The 27847-nt window shown below is 43.6% G+C and overlaps 2 protein-coding genes across 9 annotated transcripts in view; both read left to right on the forward strand.

The window, feature by feature from the left end:
- Nucleotides 1-27204, forward strand: part of ZMYM6 (zinc finger MYM-type containing 6) — a 56533-nt gene extending 29329 nt beyond the window's left edge. For 6 of the 8 annotated variants that reach the window (XM_061122445.1, XM_061122446.1, XM_061122443.1 and 3 more), the window contains exons 15-16: nt 10782-10926; nt 12850-14808. In XM_061122445.1, coding sequence (XP_060978428.1) covers nt 10782-10926; nt 12850-14681 — 1977 coding nt within the window. In that variant the 3' untranslated portion in view covers nt 14682-14808. The other 2 variants (XM_061122450.1, XM_061122451.1) reach the window with 2 other exon arrangements.
- TMEM35B (transmembrane protein 35B) lies at nt 16273-19632 on the forward strand. Its single transcript, XM_061122452.1, has 3 exons — nt 16273-16414; nt 17840-18020; nt 18964-19632. The coding sequence occupies exons 1-3, from the start codon at nt 16307-16309 to the stop codon at nt 19059-19061; spliced, it is 387 nt and encodes a 128-aa protein (XP_060978435.1). The 5' UTR covers nt 16273-16306; the 3' UTR covers nt 19062-19632.
- Nucleotides 27205-27847: the final 643 nt, after the last annotated feature.

Below are 27847 nucleotides of genomic sequence, written 5' to 3' on the forward strand. Positions count from 1 at the left end.
GTGTATTGTTGTTTTATGCATCCTTGAATTATGTGAAGCTGAAAATAGTGCAAAGTAAAATAATGTTTAAATTCTCTCTTGAAAAAATAAAATTCTCTCTTTATTGTGAAACTTCCTGAAATTAAAAAAAAGAAATTTAAAGAAATGCGTAATTTCAAATCTGGCAGTTTGAAAGAATTGCAGACTATGTCATTGTCTTATGTCAGTGTCTCTTTAGCAGGAAAACAAAATTCCTATCATCCTTTATCAATATCACACAAAACCTAATGTGTCAGATATTGGGTTAATGTTTTCGCTTTTGTGTTGCTCTCTTAACATTTGCTCTTGATGCAATTAAAAATCTTTTAAAAAAATATCATACAACAGTGTGATTCAGGTTCATTAAGTGGTAGTGCTGTACTAAAAAGTGGGTCCCAAATTCAATAAATTTGGAGAAGTTAGATGTGATAAAACTGAAGAAGGCCAGACCATTGCTATATCTCATGCTGTTTAATTTAGGAGAGCGCACCCTGCAGGGTATTAGAGATAATGTTCAAAAAACCCCAAAGTGGTTTTAGAGCAGATACACCCTTTAGTTCACAAAATTATCTTGTAACCAGGCAAGGGGGATGGAATAAATGGAAAAAATCCTGGCAACACAGGTGAAAGATCAATGCTGCCATAATGTGCCCCTAAGGCCAAGCGCTCATCTGTGCTAAGGCATGAAGTATTTTTGATGATTTGAAAGGAGAGGCGACACTGAGACAAAAAGGTTTACTACAAGTCATGGCTGGCTTTTCAAGTTTAAAGCCCACCAAGGTTTTAAGAATATAAAAATGAGCAGGCAAGTGATATCTGTTAGCGCTGAAGCTATCAAAACATTTCAGCTTGCAGTCAGTCAGTTTGGTCGCTCAGTCGTATCTGACTCTTTGTGACCCCATGGACTGCAGCACACCAGGCCTCCCTGTCCATCACCAACTACTCTCGGAGTTTACTCAGACTCTTGTCCATTCAGTTGATGAGGCCGTCCAACCATCTCATCAGAAATCCTGTGGGGGAAAAAAGGGAAAAAACCCAAACCACGTCCCTAGCTTCATTCTTTAGCAAAAGTCTTCCAGGAAATCAGACCAGCCTTCACCATAATGTGGAGAGTTTATCTTACTTAATTTGATATCTCTTAACTCTTCCATTATTAAGGTTGTTGGAAGAGGATAATGATAACACTAGTTAATTATTTTTAGGCAGTATGCCACATTAGTTAATGAACTGTCATTAAGTTAATTTCATATTTATATGTATATTATGTATTGTACTTTCAATTATATTTTAAAATTACATGATTAATAAATCACTGTTGTAGAATTAATAATTTTATTAACTTCTTAATTATATAATGAATTATTAATGTATTGTGTCTTAATAAGTATTATTATGAAATAAGTATTGTTACATATTATGTCATGAATTATGAAAATATTCTATATTTGTTATAAGTTTATATTCTGTGATAGTGCATCCTTTCTCTATATATATGGGGCAATTAGTCTTAAATTATGTTGGTTTTGAATTTTTCAGGAGCATATCTCTCATATTAAATGTGACTGCCCTATATATGTTTTCCCTATATGGAGTACTTCTGTAATTCACCAGTCATTTAAACTGTGTTACAGAAGAGTTCTGATTAATATTTTCAGTTTAGTCTATAAAAAGTATAGTAATAATGTAGTATTTTTATGATTTTTAAAAAAGGAAAACCAGACTGTTTAAGAATCTTTTTCTTTGTTTCTCTGGGACTTTGGTCTGGATTCCTTCAAGTTACTTAAGTGGTCTTAAATTTGGGGGAAAGGTGAGGTACTGGAAAGTGCAAAGATGAAAACATACCGCAAGTGTCAGCAAACTTGTTCTGTACAGGTCTAGGGAGTAAATTAGCCTTCGCAGGCCGTGCAGGCTCTGTTGCAGCCCCTTCCTTCTGCCCCTGTATATCAGAAGTAGCCCCCGACAGTACGTAAGTGTGCGCGTGGCTCTGTTCTGGTGGAACTTTAAAACGCGAATGACGGGCCCATGAACCAGACTTTGCCAACTCCGTGTTCTCCTGTATTCCCTGCATCCAGAGTTAACCGTTGATAGATTTGGCTTATTTGCTCAGTTTTTTCTTTTCTTACCCTCCCTTTTAACAAATGAATCACACCCTCAGTCCTTTTTCACGTCCCTAGATGCAGCTACTGTACGAATTTGGTGTGTGTCCTTTCAGACCGTTTTTATTCACATTCATATGTACCCATCCATGGAAAATAATAGTATTTTTTAAAATATGCATCTGATTCTTGATAGATTTGGTACATTTCTACTGCTTCTGTATAGTATTGTATATTTTGTTGTTGTTCAGTTGCTAGGTTGTGGTCTTAGTCTTTGCATCCCCGTGAACTGCAGCATGCCAGGCTCCTCTGTCCTGTACTATCGCCTGGAGTTTGCTCAAATTCAGGTCCATTGGGTCGGTGATACTATCTAACCTCTGCTGCCCCCTTCTTCTTTTGCCTTCAATCTTTCCTAGCATCAGGGTCTTTTCCAATGAGCTGGCTCTTCACATCAGGTGGCAAAAATATTGGAGCTTCAGCTTCAGCAAAACTCCTTCCAGTGAATATTCAGGGTTGATTTCCTTTAGGATTGACTGGTTTGATCTCCTATATTGCATATAGATACCACATTTTATTTGTCTGTTGCCCTGTTGATAAACATTATGTTGCTTCACTATCAAAAATCTCTGCCACAGTGAACATTCTCGTATATGTCTTCCTGTGCATGTGTGCGGGCGTTTGTCTAGTGTAGACACGGAAGAGTGGAATTTTGGGGACAAAGTGTATTTGCATTTTTAGTTTTCAAATTGCCCTATTGAGTGGGTGTTCCAGTTTTTATTTCCACTGGCAGTTTATGTTTGTACTCATTTCCCATAGCCTTACTATCATTTTATGTTGTCTGATTTAAACTTTTTTTTGCCAGTCTTCGGTAATATCTTATTGTTTTATTTTGTATGTCATTAATTACTAGTGAGTTTGCTTATATTTCTGTTTCTGAACATTTGAATTTTCTTTTCTTGGAATTTCCTGTTTTTAGTTATTCCCCATTTTTGTGTTTGTCTTTTTCTTATGGATTTTTTTTTTCTGTATTCTGGATTTGTATTCCTTTTTACTTATCATTTTTATCAACACAAAAACATGCAGTAATATTTCCTACCTGAAAAAAATCCTTCTTTAATACCATGGCCTTTCAGTTACTGTCCCATTTTTCTGCTTTTCATTTTGGAAAAAAATCCTCTAAGGGTGGCCTTGCTTGCTGCATCATTTTTTAAATCTGTTTTCTTTTCTTAGCTCACTCTAGTCAGGCTTTTGTTTGTACCACTCTGCTGAAATATTTCTTGTCAAGATCTCCATCAGTCTTTATTTTGCCAAATCTAGTGGTCAGTTTTCAGTTCTCATTCTCCTCATGCTTTCAGTAACGTTTGATACAGTTGATCTCTCTTTCCTTCCTTGAAATATCTTCAACTTCTAGGTCATCATACTTATCCCTTTTGCCAATCTACACATTTCTTTGCAGGGAACTCATCCAGTCCTCTGGTTTTAAACCACCTAGATGGTGGCTAATTACCAGACTTATTTCTCCTGCCTTGACCTCTGAGCTCTAGGTTCATGTATCCCTCCAACTGTCTGCATGATGTCTGCTCTTAGATGATGAACAGCCATCTCAGGTAAAGCAGAGTCCTTTTATTTCCTCCACATTTCCCTCTGCAGTGTTCCTTACTTCTTACCGCTCCTGGTGCCATCTTCTTAGTCTGAGCCGCCATCGTCTTTCTTCTGTATTATTGCGGTGACCTCCTACTTGTCTTTCTCCTTCCATTCTTGCCATTTGCAGTTTTTTTCTCCACAGTGTTGCCAGGATGATCATTTTAAAACACAAATCAGATTGTCACTCTGATGCTTTAAAAACCTTCAACGAAATTCTGAAAAAGAAGAATAAAGAAGGGGAAGAGCTAGTTCCCCAAATTATAACTACAAATTTTTAAAAAACCTTTAAAATTTTTATTAGCATATTGTTGATTTACAGTGCTGTGGTAGTTTTAGATGTACAGTAAAGTGAATCATTTATACAACAGATTTTATAGAGCTACATAGTTGAAACAACAGTTGTTTCATAGTTGAAACAGTGAAGCCATGGATAGACAATTCAATAGAAAAGAAGTCCAAACATAGACCTAAGTATATATACACACACACACACACACACACACACACACGATTTTAGAAACAATAAAGGTGGCAGTTCACATCATTAGAAGAGATCTAGATTATTCAATGAACAGTGCTGTGACAACTGAGTAGACATATGGAAGAAAATACCATAGGACTTCTACCTTCTAAGTTAAACCAAAATGATGCCCAGATAGAGAAAAATTTGAAGTTTAAAAAATAGTGAAAGTATTAGGAAAAAGTATAGGAAAGAGTTTTAATGCAGAAGTAGGGAAAATCTCTCTAAATATGTTACAGAACCCTAAAGCCATAAAAGATTTGTGAGGAAAATTCAACTGCATTTCAAAGTCAAGACACATGAGAAAAATGAAGAAGTTGCAATTTATGTTGTAGAAGGCTGTTTTTTTTTTCCCATATGTAAAGAGTTTCTGTGAGTCAGCGAGAAGACCCAATACCCATTAGGAACATGGGTAAAAGTATGATCCATAATTTTACAGACTTGGAAATAAAAATAGTTCTTAAACATACACAAACATAATTCAGCTTCAAGATTAGAGAAATACCATTTAGAACCATAGTTTTCTCAGATGGCAAAGATAAAAATGCCAAAGCAGTTGGTAGAACTGCTATAGAGGGCAACTTAGTAAAACCTGTTAAAATTTAAAATGTAAATACTCTTTTACCCAGGAAAGCCAATTTTAAGAATTTACCCTTCAGATATATTTTGCATATTTATGAAATGATGTACAAGGATAACAATTGCAGTATTGTTTGTAGTAGGAAAAGCCTGTAAACATCCTAGTTGTTTCATCAGTGGTCAGGGCTGTTGTGAGTTCATCCTGAGGTATTGTACAAATTAGGAAAAAAAAAAAAGAATGCCCTAAATAGAGAGTCTGAAATGCACCCTGTCCAATCCCACACTTAGTCACATGGCCTGGCAAGTGGAGTCCCTTGCACGCATACACAGCTGCTCCATTTGGACTGTAGTTAAATATACCATATCCCGTGCAGTGGAATATCATGCAGTTAAAAAGAATGTGGTGGCTCTTTATGTATGGACACAAAGCAGTCTTATATATGTTTCGTGCCTGTACGTTTGTATAGAATACCTCTGGAAGGCAGCCAGTAAAGAGACAGCAGTGATTACCTCTGAGGAGAACTGAAAGACTGGGGGAGAATTTTAACAGGGAGAATTATTTTTTTTATTATCTGCTATTTGAATCTTTGGATTTTGTCCCATGTTATACTGCCCATTCAAAATCATGCATAGAATTAAAAGATAAAGGAAAACCGGGAAAAGGATATGAATAGACAGTTCACAGAAGAGGAAATATAAATAATGCTTAAACATGAAAAATATCTAACCACACTACTATTATATAATTTCTCACTTATTGAGAAACAGCAAAAAACGTTCAATGATGTTTAAGAGTTTTGGGAAACAGGCTCCTATACATTGTAATATACAGATTTTCATATATTTTGACCCACCAAATAGCACTTATACGACCTTATTCTAGTCAGTGTGCCTGGCGGTCCTGCGGATCTGTCTCTTGTTTCAATAGGGTCTAGCTGGAATAGACCCAGAGATGCCTCTTCTTCCAGCCTCTGACCACCCTCCAACCTCTTTTCCAGTCCTAACCTTCAGAACCATCTTCTCAGCCATCCACTGTCTCCGGGACCAGCCAACATTGTCTTTATTGCCAGTCAACCAAGAACTCCCAGATTAATCAGAATTACTCCACCAAGGTGGAGGCCAGCATGAAACGCGTGGCAGCCTGCATCTGCAGGCCTCCTACACGTACTGCGCTCTGAACATCCATGTCCACCATGGCAGTGTGGCTCTGGAGACTGTGGGCCGCTTCTCCTGAGAGCTGGCCTCTTCAAGATACTAAACCAGTGCAGTGGCTGTGTCCTCTTCCAGAGTGTGCCGAAGCTGTCCCAAGATGAGTGAGGTAAAAACCCTGGACACCATGGACACTACTCTGGTCGTGGAGAAGAACCTGAACCAAGCCCTTTTGGATCTTCATACCCTGGTTCTGCCTGTGCAGACCCCCATTTCTGTGACATCCTGGAGAATCACTTCACAGATGAGGAGGTGAAACTCAGCAAGAAGTTGGGCATCCACCGGACAGACTGGCTGCTGTTGGGCCAGCGAGTATCCCTTTGAGGGGTCAGCCTCAACTCAAGAAGGGCTCGGAGCCTCTGGCCCAGCTGCCTTTGAGGGGATCCTGTGCATCCCCCAGGTGTCAGGACTTCTGCTTGAGCGTCTTCCTGCAGCCACTAGGCAGCTTTTTAACCACCCAAGAGCCCTCTCCCAAGCCATGAACCAAATGGAGACAGTAAAGGCTTTGCAGGAAGAGAGAAAAGACCTTAGTCTGTAGATATACTAGCACATGCAGAATCAGTTAGTATGTAAGGATATTTATTTGTTTATAGTAGCAAAAGATTTGTAACATTTAATGTTCAGCAGCAGGGACTCTTCAAATTACATATAGTGCAGTCAGTGTATAAAAGTGTTAACAGGCAGCTTTGTATAAAGTTACGTGAAAATACCTCCAAGATAGGTAACTAAGTGGCAAAGCAAGGTGCTGAACCTTGCTAATAATGTGCTACCATGTGCAAAGAGGGCTGAGCGCTGAAGAATCGATTCTTTCGAACTGTGGTGCTGGAGAAGACTCTTGAGAGTCCCTTGGACAGCAAGTCAGTCCTAAAGGAAATCATCCCTGAATATTCATTGGAAGGACTGATGTTGAAGCTGAAACTTCAGTACTTAGTCCACCTGATGTGAAGAGCCGACTCATTGGAAAAGACCCTGATGCTGGGAAAAATTGAGGGCAGGTGGAGAAGGTGGCAACAGAGGATGAGATGTTGGATGGCATAATCAACTCAATGGACATGAGTTTGAGCAAACTCCAGGAGATAGTGAAGGACAGGCGAGCCTGGTCTGCTGCAGTTCATGGTGTCACAAAGAGTTGGACATGACTGAGCATCTGAACGACGACGTCTGTGTAATCAGAAGCAACTTAATTATACAGCCCATCTCTAGAAGGATGTATAAGAGACTGAGAACATTGTGTTCAAGACTGAGTTTGGATACATGGCACACAGTTGTAGAAAACTTACTTTTCACGAATATACTTTATGAAATCTTACATCATTCAAAATTATTGCATCTAACATCTATTGTGGCTTTCCCTGGTGGCTCAGACGGTAAGGCACCTGCTTGCAATGCCAGAGACCCATGTTCGATCCCTGGGTCGGGAAGATCCCCTGAAGAAGGAAATGGCAACCCACTCTAGTACTCTTGCCTGGAAAAACCCTTGGACAGAGGAGCCTGGTAGGTTACAGTCCATGGGGTCGCAAAGAGTTGGACATGACTGAGCAACTTCACTTTCACTTTCTTTCAACATCTATTTAAAAAGTAAATTTAAATAACAGTCTCCCCCTTATCTGTGGGGAATATGTTGCAAAACCCTCAGTGGATGCCTGAAACTATGGACAGTACCAAACCGAATATATACACTAATTTTTTTTCCTATACATACATATCTATGATAAAGTTTAATTTATAACTTAGGCACAGTAAGGGATTGACAACAGTAGCAATAACATAGAACAGTTATAACAGTATACTATAATGAAAGTTATACTAACGTGGTCTCTGTCTCAAAATACCTTATTGTACTGTATCACCATTGTTGTGGTGATACGAGATGATTAAGTGAGGTGAAGTATGTAGGCATTGTGATGAAGTGTTACGCTTTTCCCTTTGCACTTGAAGGATGCACTTTAGGACTTCTCTTTGGTGTATGTGAATTGCTGCTCTTGTGCTTTGGGGCGCCATCATCAAATACTATAAAAGTTATGCTTTGCTGTGCTCAGCATGTCTGAGTCATGTCTGACTCTGACCCCATGGACTGTAGCTCGCCAGGCTCCTCTGTCCACAGGATTCTCCAGGCAAGACTGGAGTGGGTTGCCATGGCCTTCCCCAGAGGATCTTCCCGACCCAGGGACTGAACCTGCATCTCTTGTGTCTCCTGCATTGCAGGCAGATTCTTTACCCACTGAGCTATCTGGGAACCTAAGTATAACAACAGTTACTTGACCACAAGCACTGTGATATCATGGCAATCATTTGACATCCTTGATGGCTGAAAGTGAAAAAAATAGTGGAAGTGTTAATTGTTAAAGTCAGTCATGTCTGACTATGCGATCCCATGGACTGTAGCTTGCCAGGTTCCTCTGTCAATGGATTCTCCAGACAAGAATACTGGAGTGGGTAGCCACTCCCTTCTCCAGGAAATCTTCCCAACCCAGGGATCAAACCCAGGTCTCCTGCATTGCAGGCAGATTCTTTACTGTCTGAACCACCAGAGCTACAAAATGGCTAATGGGCAGGATATGCCAGACAAAGGAATGGTTCACTTCCTCTGCAGGACAGAATGGGACAGCAGGAGATTTCATCGTGCTACTCAGAATGGTGCACAGTTCCATAACGTAAACTTGTGAATTGTTTATTTCTGGAGTTTTCCACTTAATACTATATTTTCAGACTGCAGTTGACCACCGGTAACTGAAACCAAGGAAAGCAAAACTGCAGATGAGGGGGACTACTGTGTACCATTTGGTGGTTTCCCATCACTCTTAATATACAATCATAATTTTCTGGTGTTTTTAAATTAAGACCTTCCAGGCTAAGAACAGTGCCTGGCTTGTAGTAAACATTCAGTAAATGTTTACTGAATGAAAGAACATGTTTTAAATACATGTTCTTCGCCCATTCTGTTGTTTATCCTTCAACTTTAAAGGCCATTGTTTGCAAAAGTTTAAAATTTCAAGGTAGTCAATTGTATCAGTCTTTACTTAAGCCTTTCGTGTTTTATTTGAGAATACTTCCTCTGTTGTTGTTCAGTCAGTCGTGTCTGACTCTGCCATCCCAAGGACTGCAGCACACCAGGCTCACCTGTCCTTCACTATCTCCTGGAGTTTGCTCAGATCCATGTTCATTGAGTCGGTGATGCTATCTCACCATCTCATCCTCTGTTGCTCTCTTCTACTTTTGCCTTCAGTCTTTCCCAACATCAGGGTCTTTTCTGGTGAGTCCGCTCTTATCAGATGGACGAAGTATTGGAGCTTTAGCTTCAGCATCAGTCCTTCCAATGAATGTTCAGGACTGCGCTTTAGGATTGACTGGTTTGAACTCCTTGCTGTCCAAAGGACTCTCAAGAGTCTTCTCCAGGACCACAATTCAAAAGCAGCAATTCTTTGGTGCTCAGCCTTCTTTGTGGTCCAATTCTCACATCTGTACATGACTACCGGAAAAACCATAGCTTTGACTATACGGACCTTTGTTGGCAAAGTGATATCTCTGCTTTTTAATACACTGTCTAGGTTTGCCCTAGCTTTTCTTCCAAGGAGCAAGTGTCTTTTAATTTCATGGCTGCAGTCACCATCTGCAGTGACTTTGGAGCCCATGAAAATAAAATTTGCCACTGTTTCTACTCTTTCCCCTTCTGTTTTCCATGAAGTGATGGAACCAGATGCCATGATCTTTAGTTTTTTGAATGTTGAATTTTATGCCAGCTTTTTCACTTTGCTCTTTCACCCTTATCAAGAGGCTCTTTGGTTCCTCTTCACTTTCTACCATCTAGTATCATCTGCATATATGAGGTGGTTGATATTTCTCCAGGCAGTCTTGATTCCAGCTTGTGATTGATCCAGCTTGGCATTTGGCATGATGTGCTCTGTGTGCATGCGTGCTAAGTCACTTCAGTCATGTCCAACTCTTTTGGACCCTGTGGACTGTAGCCCACCAGGCTCCTCTGTCCATGGGACTCTCCAGGCAAGGGTAATGGAGTGGTTTACCATGCCCTCGTCCAGGGGATCTTCCTGACCCAGGGATTGAAGCTGGATCTCTTTATTTCTCCTGCATTGGCAGGTGGGTTCTTTACCACTAGTGCCACCTGGGAAGCCCTATGTTCTCTGCTTTTAAGTTAAATCAACAGGGTAACAGTATTCAGCCTTGTCATGCTCCTTTCCCAATTTTGAACCAGGCACAGAAGAAAGGGAAAGGAGAAAGAAGGCAACGGAGAAAGGGAGAGAGACACTGAATGCAGAGTTCCAGGGAACAGCAAGGAGAGATGAGAAGGCCTTCTTAGATGAACAGTAGTTTCTCTGATTTCTGATTATCTGAAAATTCTCCATTAATTTCAGTTTTATTTTTTTCGTGTTGAGGTCTTTAATCAATATGAAGTATTTTTTTGCATATGGTCTGAAGTTTGATCCAATTTTTCTGAATAGCCAGTTGTTCTAATCTGCAGATTGTTTTCATTTTACTTACTGTAGGCAGAGTATTTTTAAAAATCAGTAAATGGTACTGATACTGATTGAAGAATTAGTAATTAGTATATATTTTCCAAAGCAATTTTATTGTACCACTCTTTCAGAGAATTATATTTCTTTTTATATATATCACCTTTCGATCGATAGCAATTATAGTCAGTGAGAAGATACTAAAAAAAAAATCTCTCTTTGGTTTCTGAATTTGTTTTTAACTAGGGAAGTACGCAGACAGATACCATGAAACTTCTGTCTTCCCAGTCTTCAAAACTTTTAAAGAACAAAGCATTATTGTGCAAACCTGTCACACAGACCAAGGCTACCTCTTGCAAACCACATACACAACACAAGGAATGTCAGACAGGTATGTGTTGTGTTTTCCATATGTAGTAAGTTTGTTCTCTGTTTTATGTGCTTGTTTTTGATTTTTGCAGAAAGAAAAGTCTTTGACAGTTTCTTAAATGTGAAAACATTAATTCTTAGGCCACCTACTTTGAACATCTAATTTATTCCTTTGGTATTTATTGTTATTAACACTAATAACTACTAAATTGAATACATATGTACCCAAAGCGTTATGTGGACAGTATCTTCTGAACAAGCATCTTCTGTATATGTGCATTGCTCTTCTGATGTACTGACAGGCTATTATAATTACTAAATACAAATTTAGTTAAAATTTAGTTAAAACTTAGTTAAAAGCGTTAGTGGTTTAACCTTGGTTCTTTTTTAAACACTGTGAATTAATTTACTAGAAGTATAACTGTATGTCTGAGGTATTGGTGATCAGGAAAATTATTTGAAAATGTTGTACACTCTTGCCCCAATCCATGTTAACTGCTTTTAATCCCACTACCCTTATATTTTCAGGTACTTTTATAGCCTATTCTGCCTGAAACTTTTTTTTTTAACTTTTTATTCTGTATGGGTGTATATAGCCAATTAACAGTATTGTGATAATTTCAGATGGACAGCAAAGGGACTCAGCCATAAATATACTGCCCAAAACTTTTTTTGATATTTCTTTTTAATAATAATTTTACTTCACAGAATATACTATATTTAAAAGCTTACTCTGTCAACAGCTAACCATGAGATTTTATGTAGGATGCCTTTCTTTTGGTAGGAGTCAAGGAGAATTCTGTTTTCCTTTCTCAGTAAATCTGATTTGTTTTATATTCCTGTTAAAATGATACACTCTTTGTTTACCTGAATTTATATTAAATACACATCCACATATGGAAGGTAGTAAGGGATCTGTGGTCAGCTACATATGTGGGTATTGTGTGTGCTTATTACATTTTTGGAATTTCTAGATTAAGTATTAGGATGTTTTCTATATACTGTTGTGAACTACTTTTTTACTTGACGTTGCATGAAAATGTTTCATGTCAACATAAATTTAAATATATATTGAGATTCTTAATGGATGCCTAGATTCCAATTTATATAACATACGGATATATATATATAAGTATATCCATCCTCCTAAGGTTGAACATTTAGATTGCTGCTGGTTTTTTAATATTATAAACAGTATCGAGTTAAGGGTGTATAAACAGATCTTTCTCCACTTGTATAATTGTGTCCTTAGGATAAATCCTAAGTAGTGGGATTACTGATTCAAAAGCTATCATAGATTTTTAAGGCTTAGATTTTGATGTGTTATTGCAGAATTACCCTCCTGAAAAGTTATATCAATTTATGCTCCAGCCAGTAATGTTTGAGAGCATCCATTTCTTGCACTTTCATTGACACTGGGTATGAAACCCCTTTCCCCTCAACTTTAATTTTGAAAAATTCAAAATTTGGAAGGATTGAAAATACAGCACAATGAACACCCTTGGATGAATATATGAATATACACAATGAATATACCCTTCATCTAGATTCACTAAATATTAACTTATTTCAACATTTTTTTCTCCTCTTACTCCCATCCCCACATCTTTTAAAAAGTAAAATAGTTTATTTTTAACTTGGTATATTCTGTAGACATCAGCCCTAATTCCACTAATGTATTGAATACATTGCATTGCTAGGACATGTACCACTGCCTACAGCTTTATTAATACTACTGTGAGTGACCAATCTTTGAACAAACAGAAATTCAGCTAAAAGCTGAATTAAAAATGGCATCATGGAAGTATTATGGTTTGTGTTTAAACCTTAATTAGTATATGCTCTTGGCAAATATAAATAGTAACAAAATATAAATTTTAAATGTTTGGGGGATAAATATAAATTGCTTATTCTTGAAAATAACTGATTCAAATATTTCATTCAGATTTATCTATGCCTAATGAGAAAAATGATGTGGAACTTGATTCTCCACCTGCAAAGAAAAAAAGAATAGGTTTTTTCCAGACTTACGATGCGGAATATTTAAAAGTTGGTTTTATTATCTGTCCGGGATCAAAAGAAAGTTCACCAAGGCCACAGTGTGTCATCTGTGGAGAAATTTTGTCCAGTGAAAACATAAAGCCAGCAAATCTTTCTCATCATTTGAAGACAAAGCATTCGGAATTAGAAAACAAACCAGTAGATTTTTTTGAAGAAAAATCTCTTGAAATGGAATGTCAAAACAGTGCTTTAAAAAAGTGTTTACTAGTTGAAAAGTCACTTGTGAAAGCTTCTTATTTAATTGCTTTCCAAATTGCTGCCAGCAAAAAGCCATTTTCCATTGCTGAAGAATTAATTAAACCATATTTAGTAGAAATGTGTTCAGAAGTCTTGGGTTCCAGTGCTGGAGACAAGATGAAAACCATTCCTCTTTCTAATAATACAATTGGACACAGGATTGATGAACTGTCTGCAGACATTGAAGATCAGCTGATTCAAAAAGTCAGAGAGTCAAAGTGGTTTGCCCTTCAGATAGATGAATCATCAGAAATCTCAAATACCACACTTCTTTTGTGCTATATTCGTTTCATTGATTATGGTTGTAGTGATATAAAAGAAGAATTATTATGTTGCATTGAAATACCTTCCCAAATGACAGGTTTTGAAATATTTGAACTAATAAATAAATATATTGATAGTAAATCTCTGAATTGGAAGCATTGTGTTGGTGTCTGTACAGATGGGGCTGCAAGCATGACTGGTAGGTGTTCTGGTTTAAGGGCAAAAATTCAAGAAGTTGCCACGAATACAGTGGCATTTACACATTGTTTTATTCACCGTGAACATTTAGCAGCAGAAAAGTTGTCTCCATGCTTACATGAAATTCTTTTGCAGTCAGCACAAATTTTAAGCTTTATAAAGAGCAATGCGTTGAATTCACGAATGTTGACAATTTTGTGTGAAGAGATGGGGTCTGAGCACGTGAATTTACCACTTCATGCTGAAGTACGTTGGATATCAAGAGGAAGAATTTTAACAAGATTATTTGAATTACGACATGAAATTGAAATATTTTTAAATCAGAAGCATTCAGATTTGGCCAAGTATTTTTTTGATGAGGCATGGGTTGCCAAGGTGGCCTATTTATCAGATATTTTTTCACTTATAAATGGATTAAATTTAAGTCTCCAAGGAACTATGACTACTCTCTTCAATTTGTATAATAAAATCGATATGCTTAAGAAAAAGTTAAAAATGTGGTTGAAGCGCACACAGGAGAATGATTATGACATGTTCCCTTCATTTTCTGAATTCTCAAGCTCATCAGGCTTAAATATGAGCAGTATGGCAAGCATTATATTAGAGCATCTGGAAGGACTTTCTCAAATGCTCAATGACTGTTATCCACCAGAAGACGACTTGCGTTCAGGAAATTTGTGGATAATTAATCCTTTTACAAATCACCAAAATAGTAATCTCACGGACTTTGAAGAAGAAAAATTAGCACAATTATCATCAGATTTAAGGTTACAATCAGTATTTAAATCAATGTCTGTAACTCAGTTTTGGATAAATGCAAAGGCAAGTTACCCAGAACTCCATGAAAAGGCAATGAAATTCTTACTACCTTTTTCAACTATTTATTTATGTGATGCTACCTTTTCAGCTTTGACTGAGTCAAAACAAAGAAATTTGTTGGTTTCTGGCCCTGCACTACGACTTGCTGTCACATCTTTAATTCCGAGGATAGAAAAGTTGGTAAAGGAGAAAGAATAGTAATCTGCATATTCCTTATTATCAAAGTCTATAATTTTGTGTTAAATTTTGTATGAGATGAGTATCCAAAAATATAATTTCCTAATGTGGATATGTGTTCTCAGTGATTAAATATGTGCTTTAATAATTTTTCTCTTTTTGTTGAGGAATTTAATAATTGTGCATTTATACATAATTATATATAATTTTAATAGTCCAAGGTAGAGAATTTAGCTATTTTGTTGATGGATCAGTTATTTGGATTAGTGACAAAGGTAATGAAAGGGCCTTTTTTTTTTTTTTTGGTTGGTGTTTTTTTAAACTTTTTATTTTTCGTTGGGGTATAGCCAATTAACAATGCTGTCAGTAGTTTCAGGTGGACAGCAAAGGGACTCAGCGAAAGGCCCAGTTTATAATGTAATAGTTAACACACCTGGATGTTCAAACTGCTTGGCTTTTAGAAACACATGGGACATTTCGGTTTCAGCCAGCCGGCTACCTACCCAGCAGGTTGTGGGTAGATAGAAAACCAGATCCAAGCAGCTTGGCTAACGGGAAATGGAAGCAGCAGGAGAATTTGAGACCCCTGTTAGGGGCCTCTCTGGCTCTCAACACCTGGTTTAGCAAATCTTTTTCATAAGAGGCCAGGTAGTGAATATTTTAGGTTTTGCAGGCAGTAAGGTGGGAACTACTCAGATATCTTGTTGCATCACAAAAGCAGCGGTAGACAGTACACAAACTGTGGTTCAATAAAACTATTTATGAACACTGTAATATGAATTTCATATATTTTCAAGTGTCATGAAAGCTACCTTAAAATTTTTTTTAAATCATTAAAAAATGTAAACAAGCGTTGTTAGCTGGGGGAGAGGGAGTTAAAAAAAAAAAAAAAAGCGGTTTCTGAATTTGTCATAGTTTTCTCATCCAGGTTTAGATAGATTTCCGTAAAACAAAATGAGCCAGGAGTGGACTGTAGGGTTTTGTTCAGTGAAAACGTCTCTACCCACCGCTGTACATGGCTGAATTTTCAAACACCTTTCACATTGTAATTTCACCGAGAGATATTAGAGGGAAAATATATTTCAGGCAAAGATAAGGATCAGCTTATTTTATAACCACTAGCAATTGATTTATTCCTAATAATTTCACAAATAATTTACAAATAATTCTTCGTGCCAGGCGTTGTGCTGTATCTCCGCATTTCAGATGGGGACCCCACTGAGGCCCGCTGAGGTTAGGTTACAGCTCCGATCGCCAAGCTAGCGTGGCAGGGGCAGGAGCGACCCCCTCTCCCCCCGACCCACCAACGGCTTTTGACCCAAATGGAGCTCTTTTGCAAGCCACGTCCAGATACCCAAGTTTGAGTCTTCGGCTCTGTCCATATTGGCTGGGAAACTTTCCCTGAATTCAGAAGGGACCGTCTAGTGTCAGTTAAGAGCACGCGGGCGTCAGTGTCCCCAGCTGTGAGATGGGGACGCCCTGCCCCAGCGCCGGCTCTTCTCGCAGCGTGTGTGGGGCGGAGGCAGGGAGGCAGCCCCGCTGGGAGGCGAGGCCGCCCGGGGAGGGAGGCAACGCCCGGGCGGCGGGGGGCGGGTTTTCGGCGGCGCCTACCCCGGGGCGGGCGCGGCCCGCGTGCTTGCGCGGCCATGGCGCTCCGGCTCACCGCTCTGCGCGTGCTGCTGGGCAGCTTCTTCGCGCTCACGGGGGCGGCCAAGCTCTCGGAGCAGATCTCGGCTCCGGTGTCGGAGCAGATGGTGAGCGGCGCGGCGTGGGCGGAGGGCGTTCGGGCGGGGGATCGACCGCGCGGCAGCGGGGGCTGCAACCCCGGCCGTTACCCCGGTGTCCGGCCGGCCCCCGCCCCGCGGACCCGCCTGCCTTCGGGCTAGACGGCGCTAGCGCTGGGGGAGAGCGCCTGCCCCGCGGCGTACACATGGGCACCGGCCTGGGGAGTTCCTCCGAGTTCTCTGCCATCCCCTTCCCGTCGGCTACCCCCTTCCAGGCAAATCTGGAGCCGGAAGAGGAATGCTCGGGGACCCTTTGCGGGACGGAGTAGGACTGAGCTCCCTCGCTGCCCTCCTTCGTTCGCTTGAGTTCTCGGAAAGCTCAGGAGGCCAAGGTTTAACTAATCCCCGCTTGGCCGGATAGGAAACTTGCCCTGGAGGTGGAGTATATCTGCTAAAAGTTCCACAGCTGGTCAGTCAGGAAGCAGGGCCCAAACTTTAGACCCTCCCAACTAACTTAGGGAAGCCTGGCGTGCTGCGGTCCGTGGGGCCGCAGAGAGTCGGACGCGACTGAGCAGCTGAGCTGAACTGAACTGAGAATCCGGAGTCCTTCCCAGAGCCCGAGAGGGAGGCCCAGAAGTCGCCCTTCGGCTTCCAGTCTAGTTCCACACTCTCGGGAATGCTGAAATGTCTTGCCCACCGATCCACCCCTAGCCCCTTAAACCAGCCAGACTTCTAGACAAAGTGCACCCCACCTCCCCGCCGCTGCCCCCACTTGGCCTGGCTTAGGGTGGGTTGTTTGGGGAAACATCCAAACAGCCGGATGGCTTCGAGTTTCTTCCTTAGATCCCGGAGTAGGGGAGGTCGGACTGAGGCTGGGGAGCAGGAAAGAGTAGCCACTCTAAGGGTCCAGGTGAGACATGTGGCCCAGGACCGAGTGAGACTCAGTTGTCACTCACTCTGAACCCCTCACCTCCTCTCTGTCTGCTGCAGTGAGATCCGGGTCCCAGCAGATGATGTTCAGTAGAATCTGTTTAACGAACAAAAAAAATCTCTCCTTCCATCTCCTCCCTCATCTCCAAATATTCCCTGCTTAGTAGCCTGAAGAGAAACCAGGCCAGGCAGAAGGAAAGAGAAGTCATGAAGTTACGAAGCCTTGGTACTAGATGAGAAGACCCGAGCCTAGCTTCCTCTTCCTGGAACCTGGGGCTGGGTTGTAATCTTGTGAGAAAGTTCAGCCCTCTTTGGAGCATAAAGTCTGTTTTCTGATGCCAAAGCTCAGCCCCTCAGGGAGGCCCTCTCCTTTCCAGGCTGGCTGATGTCAGCCCTGGCCCTGGCCTAGAGTAGTGGCCCCTTTGCTGGGGGAGTTAAGGGTGCTGGCACAGAATGCCCCTGCGGAGCATCTGGGCAGTGGATCCTTGGTGACTGTGGCTGACAGGCATTCCCTGCCACCCCTAGAAAGCCCTGTTCGTGCAGTTCGCTGAGGTGTTTCCACTGAAGGTGTTCGGCTACCAGCCAGATCCCATGAGCTACCAAGTGGCTGTGGGCTGGCTGGAACTGCTGGCGGGGCTGCTCCTGGTCCTGGGCCCACCGATCCTGCAAGAGATGAGTAACTTGCTTTTGACGCTGCTCATGATGGGTAAGGGGGGGTGGGGGCACAACTGGGCTGGTGAAATGGGGATTTCTGGGGGAGGGTGATGGAAAAAATCTGAATGTTCTCTTTACTGTCGCCACCCTTTTTTCTCTGGAACCAGAAGCACTTTCTGCTCAATTGCCGTTTCCATGGTCTTCAGACTAGGATAGGTGCTTTTAAAACTTATAACAGTTGTCAGCAGTTCTATTGGCTGCATGGTATTTCTGTCATAAGGATATATTGAAACCTAAAAGCCCCTACCCCTTTCTCTTCACCCCCTACTCTGAGATGAGGGGATGAAGTAGCAGCTGCCACTGGACTCATGTGTCTGGCAGGTGGGAACAGCAAGAAAGCTGGGCCCCCTGAACAGAAAGGCGGATGATTCCTGGGGGGCCCCCTTTTAGTGGCTCTCCGCACAGGAACTGCCAATGTACAAGGACAGCTGCTGCTTCAAAGGCCGGACATCTTCAGGCTCTTCTGTATCCCTGGCTTTGTGTCACTCTTGCTGCTGGCGTTCCTGCCCTTCTTCGAGGCTTTCTTTCCATCGCAGCAGCCTGCCCCATTTTCAGCTGTTCCCCACCACATCCGCCACCAGTCCTTGGGCCTTCCCTTCCCTTTACTGGGGTTGAGAAAGGAGAAGGATCAGGGACCATCTGATCCTTCAGAAAATGCCCACCTACTCACTCCCTGCCCTGTTTGGTTGGATTGTTCCTGTTTTCTTTCTTGCCATCTGAGAGGGGCTGTGTTAGTTTAAGAAACTTCTGATTTCTGGTTCTGCTTTTTCTGGGGGATCAGAGGGTTGAGAGCAGCTAGTTTAGGGTGTGTGGTGGGGTGGGGGGCGGGCAGTGTTCAAGAGAGGGCTTAGGCTGGAGTGGGTCAGCCTTGGCTTGAGGGCTCAGATCTCCCAGGCATTCCCAGGGAGCTTCAGGAACCTCATTTTCCATTCTAGGGGCTATCTTCACTTTGGTGTCTCTAAAAGAGTCACTGAACACCTGCATCCCAGCCATCGTCTGCCTGGGGCTCCTGCTGCTGCTGGATATCTGTTAGCTCTTAAGTCCTAACCAGAAAAGATGTCCAGACCCACTAGGAAGAAGTCTCCAAGTCCATTCACGGAATCCTGGGAGTAGAGTGTCTCTTGCCCCTTCAGGTCATGTCACTGTCAAAGCAGAACATGATGGAACATAGAATGTCACCTTGTTGCCCATACAAACTGGGATGGCCGGTGTTGAAGTAGACATCTGGTCTACCTGGCCCTGCTTTCTCTCGGACATTTTACTGCTCTTTTTTTGAAGAGTGCATGTCACACACACTTAGCATTCCTCATGTCATGTGAAAGTAAATTTAAATCACCCAAACTTTTAATGCCCCCAAATAACTATTGATACTTTCAATTCCTTTGTATAACTGTATCCCCAGCTTTTTCTGTGTCTTTATTCAGATATATTTTTGATGAAAATGAGACTGTATGTACTACTTTATTTTACTTGCTTTCTAAACCTAATACACTGTAACTAATACCATCATCGCATGTCTATTTTACCTCATTGATGTTAATGGTTGCATAGTATTCCATTGTAAGGGTGCAGTGTGACGTATTTATAAAAGCCCCCACTAGGAACATTTGGATTGTTCCCAATTTTTTAGCTATTGTAAACCTCACAGTAAATCACCTCTACATACTTATTTTCTTTCCGTTGAAGTGAGGGTGCTGATTCAAAAGGCATGCATGTTTTTAAGATTTTATTATAAGCTTAGAATTTACACACTGAGTATGGCAGAATATTAAGAATACCTGCCTTTGCCTGCTGAGCCACATGAGATAATCCCTCCCATTCCTTTTTATCTCATGCACTTTAAGGTCACAAAGCTAACAAAAATGGGCACTGAGTCGTCATTTTACAGGATCTGAAACCGCCAGGGCACTCAGGGCAGTGCTCCCCAGACATCTATGTAGAGGCAAGGGACAGCCAACTCCAAAAGGTGCTGCATGTTAAAGCAGTGCCGGAAACCTGGGATGAATCCCAAAGCCCTAGGGAGTCAGAGTGTGTGTGTGTGTGTGTGTGTGTGTGTGTGTGTGTGTGACAGTTCTCAAAGCAGTGCCGGAAACCTGGGATGAATCCCAAAGCCCTAGGGAGTCAGAGTGTGTGTGTGTGTGTGTGTGTGTGTGTGTGTGTGTGTGTGTGTGTGTGTGTGTGTGTGTGACAGTTCTCAAGGACCAGTGACTGTGTTAGGGTGCCTACTGACATATCACCAACCATCTTCACCTAGGTAGGGAAATGATGTGCTTCCTATCGAGGGAAATAGTGAAGAAAAAAAGTTCATTTATATATACAAATACTCTAGCCACCAGCCTACAAATTGCTTTTGCGGGTAGGAACCGTGGCTTTTGGGAGCCCACAGGAGTAAAAGAAATCTGTGTATATCACTCCATTTCATCTTCACTATAGAATGGTAATTTCTGCTCTGACACTGACAAGCTGGGAACCTCAGGCCAACTGGCACTCTTAGGTCTGGTATCTGAAAACACAGTGATGCAATCTATCTATAGTAGGTGTGTGTGTATGTATGTGTGTATATATATATACTACATATGCTGGTGCTGCTCAGTGGTGTTTGACTCTTTGTGACCCCAAGGACTGTAGCCTGCCAGGCTCCTCTGTCTATGGAATTCTCCAGGTAAGAATGCTGGAGTGGGTTGCCATTTCCTTCTCTGGCGGATCTTCCCAACTTGGGGATCAAACTTGTGCCTCCTACATTGCAGGTAGTTTCTTCAGCTGCTGAGCCATCTGGGAAACCCACTACATATACAGAGTGTCAAAACAATAAGGAAACTTTTTCTGTCATGCGAGGTCCAGAGATAACATAGCTTCAGTTTCAATGTTGCATATTTTGGCTGCTTTACCATGACACCAGACTGATATTCTTTCAACTTTGTCCTCTGCTGCTTTCAATTTATTGACTGCTGACCTCAGGGTTACAAAATAGCTGCAGCAGCTCCAGACAACACATTTGCATATAATATACCAAGATGAAGAGAGAGAGGAAAGCTCTTTTAGAAGACCCCTAGGTTTCCCCTCATATCCCACTCTGCAGAATTATGTCACATTTCCATTCTTAGACCAATCACTGGCATGGGGAATGGAATTCCCATGATGGACTTAGACTAGTTAAGATTTACCCACACTGGTCAAGTGGTCAGCAAAGAGAAGGGAGAGAGTAGGTAGTGCCTCTTACCACTTATTTGCAAAATATGGATAATAATGGCAAATATTTTCATAGAATTGCTGTGAAAACTTAGTGAGTTAAAGTGCTTACAACAGTGCCTGCACATAATAAGTGCTCAGTAAATGCTGTTATTAAATAGTGGGTTCTACAGATGGGAAAATGGATTCAGAAAGCTTAAGTGCCCACGTGTCAGTGCTGAGACTAGAATTAAGGCTTGATTGACTCCAGAACCCACACTTCCCACCGCACCAGCTGCCAAAGTCAGAAGTGGGCAGGCGTGGCACCCCTGCTCTTCAACTTGAAGGTAAATGGGATGATCGGTCTAAGGTAATTAAATCTGCCTTGCTTCCCAGAATTGCCCCTCTGCATGGATATTTTGAAGCTCTTGAAAGTAGAGCCTGGACACCCTAGGAGCCTGGCCACTTCCCATCTCCACCCCTTCCAGGATTCCACAGCCAGCCTGTCTCCAGCCGGGACTTTGAGTAAAATCTCTCACAGCTGGCATTAGGTTGAAGGCTCCTGTTTACCAAGGCCTGGCCTGTATACTGATTAGAAGCTACAGGGCCTTGCAAGCTTGACTCTAGGGCCCAACCAGCAGCTGCAGGAAAGGCGGGGTGCTGGGGAAGTAGGCTGGCCAGCTGGTATGGAGGAGTAGTTAGGATTGACAGCAGCAGGAGTATCTTCAGTTTTAGCAGTTCTGCCTCAGTCAGAGAAGCCAGGCCTTAGGAAATGGCACCTCCCTCCCCAAACCGCAGCCTAAGCATCGGCCAGGTCAGCAGAAGAACATTCAGCAGCAAGGCCTTCCTTATACATTTCCATCTCCCTCCCTGTGCCCCCATGCCTTGCAATGATACTGCTTTCCCTTGGGGCTCTGGCTGCACCCCACAAACCCCACTCATAGCTGCCACAGGTGGACCCCTGCCCCTCCAGCTGTTGCTCCCATTCTTCATGTCCTGTCTAGGATTAGTTGGTTGATGGGAGGGTCTAGGATGTGTGGGTGGGAGTGGATTCTGCTCTGTCTCAGCTCCTTAGACCCCCGGCCCCAGAGAGAGCTGTAGCAGCCGGAGCAGCAAGAGGTAGGAGTGATCTGGTGGGATGGCAGGGAGAGGTTCCGGGTGGGGAAGTGGAGGGCCAGAGACTTGGTGGACAGAGCCTAGAGGGAGGGCAAGAAAGGAATAGACTCATTCAGGATCCCAGAAAGGATGAGCCTGAGAAGTTCAAAGGCAGAAGTACAAGTTTTGGTATCAGAGGAACTGAGTTTTGGGATACCCTAGGAGTGTGACTGTGTGCCAAAAATAGGAACAGGACCTGGGCTTGTGCGCTTACCCCGCTTGGGGAGAGGGGCAGTATGCCCAGATGTCTTTGTGCTGTTTGGCTGAGGTGTCTGTCTCTAACGCTCTGTGTGTGCCCGTGTGGGTGCACACATTTATCTGTGTGCTGCCTAGAGGGGAAGGGAGCTAATGGTTATGAAGTATCTCCCCAGTGTCAGCCAGTGCTCAAGAGTTTTACTTATGTTTTCTCATAATCCTCCGAACAACCCTGTGAGGTGGTAGGTATTTTAATCTCCATTTTACAGCAGAGAAGACAGGCTCCGTGAAGCTGAGTAATTTGCCCAAGGTCACATGGCAGATAAATGTGTGTATCTAGAATCTGCCTGATTCCTGGGCCTGTGCTCCATTTGCTTTGCTGTCCAAAGTTCCAAATCAGACCCCTGCCTTCTTTGTGGTCAAAAGATGAGGAGGAAGGAAACAGGCCGGAAAGCCTGAGATGTGAAACCTTTTCAGCCCTGCCCAAGGTGCTCCAGGCAAGCCTCAGAGAGGACATTCACCAAGGTAAGTCCAAGGTCACTGTGCATGGGCCTGTCTCCTGGGTCACTGCATCCTATGGCTGCAACTCCATCCATGCCTCTCCCCTCCCGACCTGGGTGGCACGGGAGCTGGAGGCTTGGGCTTTTTCGGGGAAGGAGTCTGTATTCCACCCTGGTCTCTCTGTGACTTCCTGTTGGCTCAGCCTTGCTGGGGCTTAATGCACATGCCTGTGCCCCACAAAGTGGAACCCTACTCCACCTATAGCCCCCCTTATAAGGGGGCACTTCCACCTTCCCAGTCACCAAGGTGGAAAATTTCCAAGCTATCTGGGATTCCTGGCCCGTCCTCATTTCCCACATCTTTCACCAAGCTCATTCTACTAACTCTGGAGTCCCCTCTGCTCCACCTCCTGCAGGAGCTAATTCCTCAGCCCCTCACAGGGGCTTCCCGGCTTCTAGAACCCTCCCACCCCGGATTTTGGAAGAGAGGACTGGGGTCTGGCGAGGAAAGGCGGGATGGAAGGCTTCTTGTGCGGCTGGCCTCCACAGTGACCTCTCTTCCTCTTGCTAGTCCAAGGTCCGAGATGAACAGGAGCGTGGGGGAGCTGGGTGTTGGCGGCTGCAGCCCCTGGGACGACCCTGCTCGCTTCATTGTGGTGCCCGCGGCCTATGCCTTGGCGCTGGGCCTGGGGCTGCCGGCCAACGTGGCGGCCCTGGCGGTGTTCGTCCGCAGCGGCAGGCGCCTGGGCCAGGCCCTGCGTCTCTACCTGCTCAACCTGGCCCTGGCCGACGTGCTCTTCACGCTCACGCTGCCGCTGTGGCTCACCTACTACCTGGGCCCGGCCCACTGGCCCTTCCCGGAGGCAGCCTGCCGCGCGGCCGGGGCCGCCTACTATGTGTCCACCTACGCGGCCGTGGCCTTCGCGGCGCTCATCAGCGTGTGCCGCTGCGGCTCCGTGCACCGGCCCGGGCCCAAGGCGGCCGCCCGCCTGGCCCTGCGCCGCCGCGGCCCCGCCCGCGCCGCGTGCGCCGCCGCCTGGCTGGCAGGCCTGGCCTGCGCCGCACCCTCGCTGGCCGCCCCGCACGCGCTGCGCCCCGGGCCGGGCGGCGCCTCTCGCTGCCTGGAGCGCGGCTGGGCGCGCGCCGGCCTGGCCTACGCCACCGTGGCCTTCTTCACCGCCGCCTTCCTGCTGGTGCTCGCGGCCTACGTGAGCCTGGCGCGGGCGCTCGCCTCGCCCTCGGGCCCGGGCCCGGCCCCAGCCGGTCCGCACCGGCGCGCGGCCAGGACCATGGTGCTGGGGCTCCTGCTGGTCTTCGCCCTCTGCCTGGCGCCCTACCATCTGCTGCTGGCGCCGTGGGTAACGGGGCAGGAGGTCGCCGCGAGCCGCGAAGGCGGCGGGTGCCGGGCCACCTCCACGCTCGACGTCCTGCACACTCTCAGCCTGGCGTTGCTGAGTCTCAACAGCTGCCTGGACCCGCTCATCTACTGCTTCTCGGTGCGCCGCTTCCGCCAGGACTGCTGGGCGCTGAGCTGCCGTCTGGGGGTGGGGGCACCTGGGGCGCACTCGGCCTCCTTGGCCTCCTCCTAGAAAGGTTCCTGGCCGGTTGCCTGCTTCACGCCTGCCACCCTCCCAGCCGAGTCCTGGGTGGTGGAAGCTCTTTGCAAGGACGTGGATTCCAATCCTGACACAGCCGCATACTAACTGCCTATAACTGTAGACCTCCAGGCTCTGCCAAAAGTGGAAAAAACGTTCTTTGTAACCCGAAAGTTCCGTAGACTTTACCAGTGTTTGGATACGCATAGTATGCCATTGCTTTTCAAATCTCTTGGGATAAACCCCAAAGCCCTTAAAAGGTCCTCCAAGGCCTGACTGGCTCCCGCATCACTCTCAGCATGCTCTCATCCACATACTCCCTCTTCTCCTCTACCAAGTCTGCCCGTCTCCGTGGGTTGAGTCACGTTATCAGTCCCTGGAACAGACCAGTTTCCTGCCCTTCGAGGCCTTTGGAACTGACTCCCAGGAATGATGTCCCTCGGTCTCCTTCACTAAGCTAATTCCTTTTCATTCTCACTTCCTCAAAGGTGGAAGCTTTCTTGATCATCACCACATACACCATACCCTAGACTAGATTAGATATGATTGCTCCCTTATAGGTCTTTCCATAATTGCAATCAAGCAATTAACTGGGTAGTTCTTTCCTTTTTTTTTTTCCCTTAATTTTTCTCCCTGTAGTTCTTTCTCTCTTTTCAGAATGTGTTTATGTTGATCCATAAGAAAGTGCCATTTTTATAGACCCAGAAAGGTTGAATAGTGACAGTTTTATTTTTATCCAATTCAATTTAATGAATTCCATGTTTGCCTTATTTACTGCTTGCTACTGTTCTTTGCACGTAGTAACACTTCAGTGTGTCAGATGAATGCATGAAACGTGAATATCATTAGCTTAAAATGCCCAAGGACTCATTCAGACACTCCAGTCTCAGATTTTCTTCAAGTGTTTCTGGGATTCTCTTAAGCTTGTGTTACCCAGATGCGTTCCTGACTGAGTACTGATGATTGCTTCCTTCTGCTGTTGGGGTTATCTGCAACTCAGCCATCTGCAACTGTGCCAAGACTCCAGGGCCAAGATTTGGTGATAACCGAGCTGGAGATCCATCCTGCTGTTACCTGGGAGAGGGATTGGCCAGACTTGCTGCCTTCAGCTTCAGCTGAACAGAGACTCTGTCACTGGGTGCAAATCCCTGCCAGTGGTTCTGGCCTCTGGTTCTTTTTCCTTGTGCCTTGATGACTTAGCAGTTGGCTTCAAGTGGGAAAGGGAGCCTCTCCCTCTCTTCAACCATATTATTGGGGGCTCCAGAGCAAGGCTGCTTGGGTCTCAAAGAGTTTAGTTTAATGAGTGAGGGCAGCATATTCACGTTGCCAAGTCAGCTGGGTCAGGACGAGTTCACCAGTCAGCCACCATGTCTTACTGACTTCAGGTCCTATTACTGAATTTGCCTTCTTATAGTAAATTTGAAAAATTTCTTCTTTTATTTTTGATAAATTACCTTTCATTGGTCCTTTATTCCTTATTTAAATGTTTTCTTTTGCATTTTAAAAGTAATACACGTTCATAAAAATAAATTCAAAGTAGTACAGAAAAATGCAAAATAGAAAATAAAGGTCCCCCAGTGGTAACCACTGTTCAGTTTCGTGTAGTGTATATCTTTCCAGAGGTTTTCTATTTCAGTACAAATATATGTATAGTCAATTTCCTCCAAAAAATCCAGAAATGGGATAGTATTACCAGGCTTTTCTATGCTTTCCTCATTTAATATATCTTGCACATCTTTTAATATCAGCACATATAGATCAACCTAATTTTTTAAATAAATGCAAAGTATTTATTTTACTCAATTGGTCCCCCTGTTAATGGGCATTTGTTTCTACTGTTTTACTGTGATAAATAATGATGCAATGAGTGTCTCTGTCCACAAATCTTTGCATACTTGTAAATCTATAGAATAAATCCCTGGCAATGAAATTGCTGTGTCAAGGAGTATGTATGCTCACTTAAATTGTTGAATCACATCACCAAATTGCCTCCAAAAGTGGAGTACCAATTACATACCAATCAACAGCTTGTAACACTCGCTGTTTTACCATACCCTCACTAGAAATGGATATTTTCACTTGCCTCTCTGGACTTCTGTCTGTATTTCAACTGTGAGCATGGTTAATTTGTTTTTTTTTTTCTAGGAGGCTTCTCAGACTCCTCCATATTTATTCGAAACCTGTCTGGGGCAGGAGTAGGAAGAGAAAGGGTATCACCTGAGACCTCAAACTAGCCAAACTTTACCCTGTCTTTCTCACTGGAGGAATTAAGCAAAAGCCCAAATACCCATTGGTAGGTCTGCAATAATTGTCATCTCTCCTTCCCTGGGAGTTACGTTGGCTCATTCCATGCAACACTGACCATCATCTCAAGCCAAGGCCAGCCGAAGCAGCTTGAGCCCACATCATGAATTCACTTGCTCTGGTGGAATGAATTGCTCAGCCCCAGGGACTATGCAAAGCTGAGTCTGAGAAATGATCCTGTGTCCACACTAGAGCCAGCTGAATCTCCTGAGGCTGAGTTTTATTTTGTCCAAATAAAAAATGATTCCCTGTGGCATCATCCATCCCTGTGGTCTTGTACTATCTTGCTTTTGATGTGACTTTTCCCTTAGTGAAGTAGTTTCCTTTGGGAGATGTCTAACTTAGTCTTCTTTGTCTGACCTGGGGAAAAAGAACTTGAGAGTCGATTGCCTTTGGGAGGTCAGGCACAGTGGAAAGAAGGCATCTGTCTCGAGTTACTGTGTGTGGAAATCCTCTCCGTGCTGACTCAGAGGAGTGGGAACCTGGGGAGATAACCCAGAGACAAAGAACCTGAGGGATGAGAGAGACTAGACTGCTTTGCACTGTCAGTCCTTTTGGATTCTTGGTTGCCTTATTTATTCTAAACCTTCAAGAATTTGACCTAAGATCCACTCTCAATCCAGGATGAAAAAGAAGGAGCCCAGGTTGGTCCTTGATTAGATGCTGGACACTCGCTTTCTCTAGGATCCAGGAAAAACTCATTGGCCAACTGTTTCCAGAAACTGGTGGTGTCTAGGGCATGTTTTCAGTATGCCCTAGGCCCCTGTCCCTCTAATGGAGCCAGAAATGCCCAACTCTCACCCCGACCCACCCAGGCTACACCGTGTGGCTGTGGGGTGCACATGTGGTGCAGAGAAGCTGCTCCTGACTCAGAAAGAAGAAAGCTTCCCTTCTCTACTGAC

Source organism: Dama dama, chromosome 20 (genome assembly GCF_033118175.1).
Source record: "Dama dama isolate Ldn47 chromosome 20, ASM3311817v1, whole genome shotgun sequence".
Classification (NCBI taxonomy): domain Eukaryota; kingdom Metazoa; phylum Chordata; class Mammalia; order Artiodactyla; family Cervidae; genus Dama; species Dama dama.

Bases quoted from the DNA above. Each gene is read 5' to 3' on its own strand.
- TMEM35B (XM_061122452.1), top strand. From the start codon at position 16,307: ATGGCGCTCCGGCTCACCGCTCTGCGCGTGCTGCTGGGCAGCTTCTTC. The intron at 16,415-17,839 runs GTGAGCGGCGCG...TGCCACCCCTAG, and splicing joins CTCCGGTGTCGGAGCAGATG to AAAGCCCTGTTCGTGCAGTT. The intron at 18,021-18,963 runs GTAAGGGGGGGT...TTTCCATTCTAG, and splicing joins TTTGACGCTGCTCATGATGG to GGGCTATCTTCACTTTGGTG.